Source organism: Oncorhynchus kisutch, linkage group LG3 (genome assembly GCF_002021735.2).
Source record: "Oncorhynchus kisutch isolate 150728-3 linkage group LG3, Okis_V2, whole genome shotgun sequence".
Lineage (NCBI taxonomy): Eukaryota > Metazoa > Chordata > Actinopteri > Salmoniformes > Salmonidae > Oncorhynchus > Oncorhynchus kisutch.
In genome coordinates, this window is record NC_034176.2 from 9,844,050 (window position 1) to 9,856,347 (window position 12,298).

Genomic DNA, 12,298 nt, shown 5'->3' on the forward strand with positions numbered 1-12,298 from the left:
GCTGGTCTGACCAGTCGGATTCCACGCTTCAGGATTGCTTCGATCACGTGGACTGGGATATGTTCCTGATAGCCTCAGACAACAACAATTGATGTATATGCTGACTCGGTGAGCGAGTTTATTAGCAAGTGCATCAGAGATGTCGTACCCACTGTGTAACCACTGTGACTATTAAATAATTTCCTAATCAGAAAGTGTGGATTGATGGCAGCATTCGGGCAAAACTGAAAGCGTGAACCACCCCTTGTAATCATGGCAAGGTGAACTGGAAACATGACCGAATACAAACAGTGCAGCTATTCCCTCCGCAAGGCAATCAAACAAGCAAAGCGTCAGTATAGAGACAAAGTAGAGCCGCAATTCAACGGCTCAAACACGAGACGTACGTGGCAGGATATACAGTCAATCACGGATGTCACAGGAAAGCTCTCCTCTGTCTGGGGAGTGTTTGTCAGCAGCACTAGCTCCTTCTCTCTGCTGCCTCAGCCTCTCCAGGTTAGGAAAAGGAGACCCCCTCTCTCACTGCCTCTGACAACAACTGGTGCAGCAAATTGTTTACGGCTGCAGAAAGCTGGTGGCCCATTACTACAATAATTTGCACCAAAGGCGCATCTCCTCCCCCTGCCCTTCTTTTCAAGCGTACCTTTATGAGTCGGTATCTCAGGCCTGCTAGGGATTTCTGGGTTCAAACCACTCTCACCAATTGCCAGCGTTTTTATTCCATTACGCGCTAGCATGTCTCCTGAGGTTTGAGCAGGAATTCCGGGCCCGGGTGGGTGGAATTAATTGGTCATGTTCCTACAACTGTGGATTAGAAACAGCAGCCCTCGTAAATTGTACAGAAGCACTGTTTTTTGGGGAGAGTGGGGGACTTTGCCTGCCTGGTGGACTAGCGCTTGCCAAAGCTCTCTCTCTCCCTTTCACTCTTTCACTCTCTCACTCTCTCTCCCTCTCTGTCCCAATCAAGGAAGTCATTTAAACATAGCAAGATATTTCTCTTTTTTTTTATGTGAAACTGCTATACTCCTCAGATATATTTGTTAGAGAGATGTCTAACCTTCTAGACTAGAACAGGGTGGGGTACTACTACACATCTAACCTTCTAGACTAGAACAGGGTGGGGTACTACTACACATCTAACCTTCTAGACTAGAACAGGGTGGAGTATACATCTAACCTTCTAGACTAGAACAGGGTGGGGTACTACTACACATCTAACCTTCTAGACTAGAACAGGGTGGGGTACTACTATACATCTAACCTTCTAGACTAGAACAGGGTGGAGTACTACTATACATCTAACCTTCTAGACTAGAACAGGATGGGGTACTACTATACATCTAACCTTCTAAACTAGAACAGGGTGGGGTACTACTATACATCTAACCTTCTAGACTATAACAGAGTGGGGTACTACTATACATCTAACCTTCTAGACTAGAACAGGGTGGGGTACTAATATACATCTAACCTTCTAGACTAGAACAGGGTGGGGTACTACTATACAGTACTGTACCTTGTTCAAGGTGTCTTTTCAAACACAACTTCCAAGTGAGGACGGTGTGTGTGTGTGTGTGTATATGTGTGTGTGTGTGTGTGTGTGTGTGTGTGTGTGTGTGTGTGTGTGTGTGTGTGTGTGTTCTAGACTAGAACAGGGCGGGGTACTACTATACATCTAACCTTCTAGACTAGAACAGGGTGGGGTACTACTACACATCTAACCTTCTAGACTAGAACAGGGTGGGGTACTACTATACATCTAACCTTCTAGACTAGAACAGGGTGGAGTACTACTATACATCTAACCTTCTAGACTAGAACAGGATGGGGTACTACTATACATCTAACCTTCTAAACTAGAACAGGGTGGGGTACTACTATACATCTAACCTTCTAGACTAGAACAGGGTGGGGTACTACTATACATCTAACCTTCTAGACTAGAACAGGGTGGGGTACTACTATACATCTAACCTTCTAGACTAGAACAGGGTGGGGTACTACTACACATCTAACCTTCTAGACTAGAACAGGGTGGGGTACTACTATACATCTAACCTTCTAGACTATAACAGGGTGGAGTACTACTATACATCTAACCTTGTAGACTAGAACAGGATGGGGTACTACTACACATCTAACCTTCTAGACTATAAGAGGGTGGGGTACTACTATACATCTAACCTTCTAGACTATAACAGGGTGGGGTACTACTATACATCTAACCTTCTAGACTAGAACAGGGTGGGGTACTACTATACATCTAACCTTCTAGACTAGAACAGGGTGGGGGATACATCTAACCTTCTAGACTAGAACAGGGTGGGGTACTACTATACATCTAACCTTCTAGACTAGAACAGGGTGGGGTACTACTATACATCTAACCTTCTAGACTAGAACAGGGTGGGGTACTACTACACATCTAACCTTCTAGACTAGAACAGGGTGGGGTACTACTACACATCTAACCTTCTAGACTAGAACAGGGTGGGGTACTACTATACATCTAACCTTCTAGACTAGAACAGGGTGGAGTACTACTATACATCTAACCTTCTAGACTAGAACAGGATGGGGTACTACTATACATCTAACCTTCTAAACTAGAACAGGGTGGGGTACTACTATACATCTAACCTTCTAGACTAGAACAGGGTGGGGTACTACTATACATCTAACCTTCTAGACTAGAACAGGGTGGGGTACTACTATACATCTAACCTTCTAGACTAGAACAGGGTGGGGTACTACTACACATCTAACCTTCTAGACTAGAACAGGGTGGGGTACTACTATACATCTAACCTTCTAGACTATAACAGGGTGGAGTACTACTATACATCTAACCTTGTAGACTAGAACAGGATGGGGTACTACTACACATCTAACCTTCTAGACTATAAGAGGGTGGGGTACTACTATACATCTAACCTTCTAGACTATAACAGGGTGGGGTACTACTATACATCTAACCTTCTAGACTAGAACAGGGTGGGGTACTACTATACATCTAACCTTCTAGACTAGAACAGGGTGGGGGATACATCTAACCTTCTAGACTAGAACAGGGTGGGGTACTACTATACATCTAACCTTCTAGACTAGAACAGGGTGGGGTACTACTATACATCTAACCTTCTAGACTAGAACAGGGTGGGGTACTACTATACATCTAACCTTCTAGACTAGAACAGGGTGGGGTACTACTATACATCTAACCTTCTAGACTAGAACAGGGTGGGATACTACTACACATCTAACCTTCTAGACTAGAACAGGGTGGGGTACTACTATACATCTAACCTTCTAGACTAGAACAGGGTGGAGTACTACTATACATCTAACCTTCTAGACTAGAACAGGGTGGGGGATACATCTAACCTTCTAGACTAGAACAGGGTGGGGTACTACTATACATCTAACCTTCTAGACTAGAACAGGGTGGGGTACTACTATACATCTAACCTTCTAGACTAGAACAGGGTGGGGTACTACTATACATCTAACCTTCTAGACTAGAACAGGGTGGGGTACTACTACACATCTAACCTTCTAGACTAGAACAGGGTGGGGTACTACTATACATCTAACCTTCTAGACTAGAACAGGGTAGAGGATACATCTAACCTTCTAGACTAGAACAGGGTGGGGTACTACTATACATCTAACCTTCTAGACTAGAACAGGGTGGGGTACTACTATACATCTAACCTTCTAGACTAGAACAGGGTGGGGTACTACTACACATCTAACCTTCTAGACTAGAACAGGGTGGGGTACTACTATACATCTAACCTTCTAAACTAGAACAGGGTGGAGTACTACTATACATCTAACCTTCTAGACTATAACAGGGTGGGGTACTACTATACATCTAACCTTCTAGACTAGAACAGGGTGGGGTACTACTATACATCTAACCTTCTAGACTAGAACAGGGTGGGGTACTACTATACAGTACTGTACCTTGTTCAAGGTGTCTTTTCAAACACAACTTCCAAGTGAGGACGGTGTGTGTGTGTGTGTGTATATGTGTGTGTGTGTGTGTGTGTGTGTGTGTGTGTGTGTGTGTGTGTGTGTGTGTGTGTGTGTGTGTGTGTGTGTGTGTGTGTGTGTCGGTGTGTGTGTGTCGGTGTGTGTGACTCCTGTGTCCTTTCTCTCTCCTAGTCCCTAGTGGGTTCTTAATCAACTGGTCTGTCAGCTAGGTGGTGGTTGATGTTGTACTTGTAGGCTCAAAGTCAGTCTATAGGTATTTCATCAAGGATAGCAACCTTTCATTGGCAAACGATGACGGAGGAGGCTGGAGCCCACAGCTCAGCAGTACTCCGCTCAATAACAGAAACACTTGCTTGCACATTGCTTAGCAAATTCTTTTGGATGTACCACTGTCTAAGGGCCTACCAAAGAAAGGCAGCGAAAGCACACACAATATAACTTTCCTATCTCTGTGTTCATATTTTCAGTCATAAATCCTCTAGGGAATGAACAAACTGAATCAAACATGATGCCTCCTTGCAAAAGTTAATTACCAGAATTTAACCTAAAAAGAAAAAAAAGACCACCAGCAAAACGCATACCTTGGTTTGTTGAACTTTCACAATATGGGGATAGAAACAATTCCCTTCCCTCTTTATCACGCTAAAGTGAAACGTTGGCTTTGAGAGCAATTTCTATCCAGATCCAGACGAAATGAAAAAGTGCTTTAGGAGGGCTCAGGAGACGTAAAGACACACACTATGCAATTTGCTTCGGGGATGTGGAGTGTTCATCACCGTCTATATTCTGGTGCAAGGGCTCATGGGGGATGGTGTTGATTTTCGTGTGCACTGTAACTCTAGAAGAGGGAGACGTTACAGCTACATTGCTGCTTTTGTTGTTATTGTTAAATGTTTACTTTCACAAGGCGGCAGGTAGCCTAGTGGTTAGAGCATTGAGCCAGTAACCAAAAGGTCGTTGGTTTGAATCCGTGAGCCGACAAGGTAAAATATCTGCTGATGTGCCCTTGAGCAAGCCACTTAACCCTAACTTTGGTTCTGGTACTACTATGGCTGACAGCTTTCTGGTGTATGTGACATTAAAACATCTTCATTTTTCGTCATCTCAAATATCAAATGATATCAGCTGACACTGTTTAATAACTCCTCTACCTTGGCCTGCTGTTGCGTAACAACTTGATCTATAAGTTCCTGATTTAGAACATTCTGTTGCCACAGAAACACCTCACAAAACTTTGTGCTGTTGAACAGCGCCTGCTCTCCCCACATACTCTTACACCGCTCAGCAAAGCAATTATACTAAATGGGTGTTATATATGCCCAATCTTAAAAGGTGCAATATGCAAAGAAACGCTCTGCCATTTCCTGGTTTAAAAAATTCTAATAGTTTGCCTAATTTCAATTAATGTGACAAAACAAGCATTAATTGTGCATAGAATTATTGTACCATCTAAACCACTGTGAAATGTATTTTTCATAAGCAAAAATATTGTATTTTCAGCTGGTTGAAGCTGGTGTACAAAACTGAAAGTAAAAAACACATTTTATTTTACTAGACAAGTCAGTTAAGAACAAATTCTTATTTTCAATGACAGCCTAGGAACACTGAACAGTGGGTTAACTGCCTGTTTAGGAGCAGAATGACAGATTTGTACCTTGTCAGGTCAGGGATTTGAACTTGCAACCTTTTGGTTACTAGTCCAACACTCTTACCACTAGGCTACCCTACCCTAGGGTAGCATGTGTGTGTGCAGAGCTGCAATAGAACGACACCATTCTTTAATACATCTAATATGAAATGTGATAACACTAGTATCCTTAATTAGCATTGAAAAAGTGAATCTTCTCTCATTTTTATTTTATTTAACCTTTTTTTAAACTAGGTTATTTAAAAAGAATAATCTCTCTCCATAATTTCTGAATCACAATTGTAACATCTGAAGGGTAGACTGTGGTTTGTCAATATGAAACAATCTAATTCACTTTCCACTAACCCATACTGCCAGTGCTAGCCCATAGCAAAATGTTTAGCTAGCTAATGTTAGCATATCCGCTAACTAGCACAACATAGCTAGCTAGCTAATGACATGGCACTAACTTGGCGGGGGGAGGGGCAGATAGCCAAAACACACACATACACTGGCAAAGACTTTCAGCTGGCAGACAGACAGACACTGGAAGACATTTCTGAGTGACAGAGCAAGGGCTTGAATAGGCGCTTTGTTGCCAATTTATTGTGGTACTTGAAAAAAATGCCTGGAATGTAAAATAACGATATTAATCAGTTCCCATGCTTTTAAAATAATGGTTCTGTTTTTGAACTAGTATAGATCACTTTCGTTCCAGGTTCTGTTTTTGAACTAGTATAGATCACTTTCGTTCCAGGTTCTGTTTTTGAACTAGTATAGATCACTTTTGTTCCAGGTTCTGTTTTTGAACTAGTATAGATCACTTTCGTTCCAGGTTCTGTTTTTGAACTAGTATAGATCACTTTCGTTCCAGGTTCTGTTTTTCTTTTCCTCAAAAAATTAATTAATTTTCCGGTTTTCAGAAACGAGTTCCAACCCCTTTGCTGAAGTACTGAAATTTGTTTATTAATGTTGTCTGAACAATTTGAGAACATGACTTTAAGTAGAATCATAAGTAAACATGTAGGAAACTTCATGCTGAGGTACTGAAATTCTCACAGAATAACGTTGTTTCTTAACGTTCTATGAACTATTTGAGAACATTCCCAATGTCACACCAGTTGGAGAACGTTCCTAGAACATTACCCAAAGTGAAATGAAATGTAATCGTGTTTGAAAATGTTATGTTAATAAGGTAATAAAAGTTATTTGTAAAGTTCCTTAAAGGTGCTGAGAATGTCCCAAAGCCAAGCAACTATCCTGCACCATTCCCAGGACGTTGTGGGAAAGTTGTAGGCAAAATAACCATAGGACAACCTCACTCTCACCAAGCGCTAAGAAACATATGGTTCTCAGAATGTTATGTGTTAGCTGGGTATAAAGAATATCGTGCCATATGGAACACGGCCCTACCGCGGTTTCTCCTTCCTTGTTTTCCCAATGTATTTCTCACTGTCTGAGTCACCCAAGGCTTGTGCCATGTTTAGTCATGTTGTTTGACATTCATGTGTTTTTACACCACTTTTTCCATTCCCGAGAACTGAAGGTAAACAACGTTAGAATCATAGTCGATGTCATTAGAGAACAAACACTCCTTCTCACTTCTCTCTGTCCGTTCCCACTGGAATTTATAGACATTTCTCAACACTTATCTTGGAGCAGCTAGGTAGCTAGGCAGCTGGAGAACGGTTCAGTGACTCGGATGGAGACGCTAGTGTTTCTGTGAGTCGGTGGATGTCTGCTACTGTAACTCACTGAGAAAGCCAGTCACGCCCAAAGAACTCCACCAAGCACTAAACATATGGGGAGACAGGCACAAACACAGACGCAGACGCACTGCCCACAGGACTGGCTGGCTTCCTTAGGGCCTCGCTTCCTGATTGCTATGCACGCACACGCATCAGCAGTGGTGACAGAACAAATTGCTGGCCTCTGAAATGTCTGGTCTAAGAGAGCTCAGTTTGTCCCGGTGCTTACGGCCTGCCACAGAGCTGATCTATTGAAGGAGAAAGGCTTGATGTGATGGTGAGCTAAATCATCGGCAAGAGAGTTTGTGACCCTGTGTGTGTGTGTGTGTGTGTGTGTGTGTGTGTGTGTGTGTGTGTGTGTGTGTGTGTGTGTGTGTGTGTGTGTGTGTGTGTGTGTGTGTGTGTGTGTGTGTGTGTGTGTGCGTACAGTGCGTCCTCTGCTTTATCACAGATCGAAAAAGGTTCCCAGCATCTGCCGATAAGTCACTGTTTAAGTGCCCTGCTACGGTAAGAACAACAAATCACAGACACAATTAATATCCTCAATTATGTGTATGGACTATACATACCACCCCGGAGCTTTTATGGCTCAAACATTGATCACCATTTTCCAACAACAAAGTGCACATTTATTTATCGCCCTAAAGTGTTACTTTACCAATGATTAAACAGCCTGTTGGCGCTTGGAAAAAGAGGGGGAGGGGGGGGTTAAATGGGTCTCACTTTATTTCCATTGCATGGAAGGGAATGCATTTGCTCAGCAAGGTTGCCTGCCAGAAAGCATTTTAATCTGAAGTGGAGATTCTTATAGGACAGGAGAAAGGATTTAGTTTGATTTGAAGTACAGGTAATCGCCTGGGGTGGATGGATATCACTCCTGATCATGTGCAACACAGTTGTTGCTGGTGATAGAGACAGAAACAGCGACTTGGGGCCACTGCTAGAGCCACGGTCACGTTCCAGGCTGACGACATTGTGGATGTTACGGCCAACCGTAAAATAACCCTGAGCGACGACTGCTCTCAGGGAGCGCTCACAAAGTTTGCTTGCACATGCAGTGGGACAAATTAACCAAGGGAAAAGCCACGCTAAGCCCTCGTCATCTTTAACATGATCATATAGGAAGAACGTGTGGTCCAGTCAACAGTAGAGGGACAGTCAGTCTGTCCTCCAACACGACTGAATGAAAGAGGTCCTCTGTGGGAAATCTAGGACATCTGAATGGAATAAAACAGGCACTTTACAGTTGCTGCTTAAAGTCATACCTTAAGTCCTTTCTTCGAATCTTCAAATTTACAACCAACTCCAACTTCCAAAAAAATGACATTATTATGTGTATTTCATTCACAGTTCTCTCTGTCGGATTTAAAGAATTTCAGTGTCGACTCAGAGTCAAGCATTCCTACTGTGGACCTGCAACCCAGTGAGTAGAGTTGGTAGTCAAAGTCAACGGGCATAGCATTTATCCAGACCTAGTGAGTTGTGACATCCCTGTGAGCTCCCAGTGCGGAAGCCCTATGGAGGATATGAGACAGGACTGTTACTGCCATCAGAGCCCCCTCTCTCCACTTTTTCCCTGATCTCGCTCTCATTCCCTGATCTCTCCTTCTCTCTCTCTCCCTCCCTCTTTCTCCCTAAACTCTCCTTCTCTCTCTCTCCCTCCCTCTTTCTCCCTGAACTCTCCTTCTCTCTCCCTCCCTCTTTTTCCCTGATATCCCCTTCTCACTCTCTGTCTCCCTCTATCTCCCTGATCTCTCCTTCTTTCTCTCTGATCTCTCTCTTTCCTTTGGAAAGGGCCACACACTGTCTGGCTAAGTAAATAACTGCCCCAGTCCCATCAACAGTTTCACCTCGGTCCGGTCCCCAGCCAAAATCAGCACATTACCTGCCTTTCATGGGGCTCGCAGGACTAGTCATGTGATGCCGACGGAGGAGAGCGGCGTAGAGAATTTACGAGACCGTCAGGAATCTCCCCCAGACATCCTGCTTTCCAGACTACTGAATGAAACTTGAATAAATTCTGTGTTATATTAGACCTTAAACTATCCGATCTGTTTGACTATCCTGTGTACTTTTATGGCCTGAGTGACCCATCCGTCACAATGACCACTGTCTCTCCTGTTGACCTCCAGACAACCCCACTAAGCCCAGGGAGAGGGCAGTATTTTTCAGCTATAGAGCAAGACAAACACGTTCTACAGGAAGCACTGGGACCACATTCATACACACAGGAATATTGTTCGTATAATTTGTTGTAATGTTGTAATATTGTTGTATTCTAAATGTGTGTGACAATCCTTGTCTGTCAGTGTATCAGTGTTGTTTTACTTGGCATGTTTTATGTTTTTGTGGACCCCAAGAAGAGTAGCTGATTCTTCTGCAAAAGCTAATGAGGATACAAATAAACAAATACATAAATCAACGTGTCTCTCTCTCTCGTGTCTCTCTCTCTTGCGTAATTTTGACCGGTTGAAGGTGAACCCTTTACAAACTCTCTTACTTCTTCCTTCAAGGTCCTTCACTCTCAATGTACATTCCAAATGTCAACCTATTCCTTATATAGTGTACTTCTTTTGACCAGGGCCCTCAAGGGACTGTACAATCAGTATTATTACTGGCCAATCAGAGAGGGGACTGTACAATCAGTATTATTACTGGCCAATCAGAGAGTGGACTGTACAATCAGTATTATTACTGGCCAATCAGAGAGGGGACTGTACAATCAGTATTATTACTGGCCAATCAGAGAGGGGACTGTACAATCAGTGTTATTACTGGCCAATCAGAGAGGGGACTGTACAATCAGTATTATTACTGGCCAATCAGAGAGGGGACTGTACAATCAGTGTTATTACTGGCCAATCAGAGAGGGGACTGTACAATCAGTATTATTACTGGCCAATCAGAGAGGGGACTGTACAATCAGTATTATTACTGGCCAATCAGAGAGGGGACTGTACAATCAGTGTTATTACTGGCCAATCAGAGAGGGGACTGTACAATCAGTATTATTACTGGCCAATCAGAGAGGGGACTGTACAATCAGTATTATTACTGGCCAATCAGAGAGGGGACTGTACAATCAGTATTATTACTGGCCAATCAGAGAGGGGACTGTACAATCAGTGTTATTACTGGCCAATCAGAGAGGGGACTGTACAATCAGTATTATTACTGGCCAATCAGAGAGGGGACTGTACAATCAGTATTATTACTGGCCAATCAGAGAGGGGACTGTACAATCAGTGTTATTACTGGCCAATCAGAGATGGGACCGTACGATCAGTATTATTACTGGCCGATCAGAGAGGCGACTGTACAATCAGTATTATTACTGGCCAATCAGAGAGTGGACTGTACAATCAGTGTTATTACTGGCCAATCAGAGAGGGGACTGTACAATCAGTATTATTACTGGCCAATCAGAGAGGGGACTGTATGATCAGTACATAGGATTACGATTCAGAGATTCAGAGACTGGCCTGGTGATTGAAACTTAAGCTTCGTCTTCTACAAGCCATTCCCCCTTATAAACTACGTCCTTCAGTGAAACCTCTCAGCGTGTGATAGGGCACTGCTGAGACTCAGCAGGGGGGAATGTGCTGACGTGTGTGTGTGTGTGTGTGTGTGTGTGTGTGTGTGTGTGTGTGTGTGTGTGTGTGTGTGTGTGTGTGTGTGTGTGTGTGTGTGTGTGTGTGTGTGTGTGTGTGTGTGTGTGTGTGTGCGACTCACATGCGATGCGTACGTGGGCTTTACGACTCTTGGTGGTTCCTGCAGAGCTCCAGGCTACACACTGACACCAGAAGTCCTCTGGCCCAAACAGTTCGTCTACCTGCTGCCGAAAGATCTCGATGCTGGCCTCACGCACCACCAGTCCTGCACAGGGGAGGGAGATAATGGCGTCAACACCCACAGTACACTCTCTGAGAGGGATATTCAGTGAACATACACTAAATCTGTTTGGATACTCTGGCCATACAGCACTTAGATACACATCATTGAGAAATCATGGCCAATATATTACATTACACATTGAGATTACATGGCCAATATATTACATTACACATTGAGAATACATGACCATTATATTACATTACAACTTTAGATTACATGTCCAATATATTACATTACATATTGAGATTACATGGGCATTATATTACATTACACATTGAGAATACATGGGCATTATATTACATTACACATTGAGATTACATGGGCATTATATTACATTACACATTGAGAATACATGGGCATTATATTACATTACACATTGAGATTACATGGGCATTATATTACATTACATATTGAGATTACATGGGCAGTGCATTGATAGTATTGTTGGAATGGCACTGCAAATATGCAGTAAAATCATTACGAGACTTTGGGACTGATTTGGTTACACATGTCAAGCCTGACTTTAACTTCAACAGCGGTAAGAGCCAATGTCCATAGTTAGACCATGTGGACCACCCAAACCTGTAAATACAGTACAGTGTTAAACACAAAGAATGTTCTTTCTCTTTCCTTGCTACCACTCCTCTTCCTCTTTCCCATGTATCTTCTGAAACCACTGCACTGAATTACCAGGGCTTTAAGTAGCAGATGCAGGGGGGCGAAGGAGGGAGCAGGGAGGGAGGGAGGTGGAGGAAGGTGGAGGAAGGGAGAGAGAGGGAGGTGGAGGGAGGAAGAGAGAGGGAGGTAGAGGGAGGGAGGAGTGGAGGGAGGGAAAGAGAGGGAGGTAGAGGGAGGAAGAGAGAGGGAGGTGGAGGGAGGGAGGCAGGGGTGGAGGGAAAGAGAGGGAGGTGGAGGGAGGAAAAGAGAGGGAGGTGGAGGGAGGTGGAGGGAGGGAGGGAGGGAGGGAGGGAGGGAGGGAGGGAGGGGAGGGAGGGGAGGGAGGGAGGGAGGGAGGGAGGGAGGGAGGGAG

At 43.6% G+C, this 12,298-nt stretch overlaps 1 protein-coding gene across 2 annotated transcripts in view; it reads right to left on the bottom strand.

Moving 5' to 3' along the window:
• The window catches only part of unc5ca (unc-5 netrin receptor Ca), a 326,512-nt gene that overhangs the window by 131,226 nt on the left and 182,988 nt on the right, over window positions 1-12,298 (bottom strand). For both annotated transcript variants that reach the window (XM_031817173.1, XM_031817172.1), the window contains exon 3: window positions 11,107-11,250. In XM_031817173.1, the coding sequence (XP_031673033.1) occupies window positions 11,107-11,250 (144 nt within the window). The remainder of the gene's footprint in view (window positions 1-11,106; window positions 11,251-12,298) is intronic.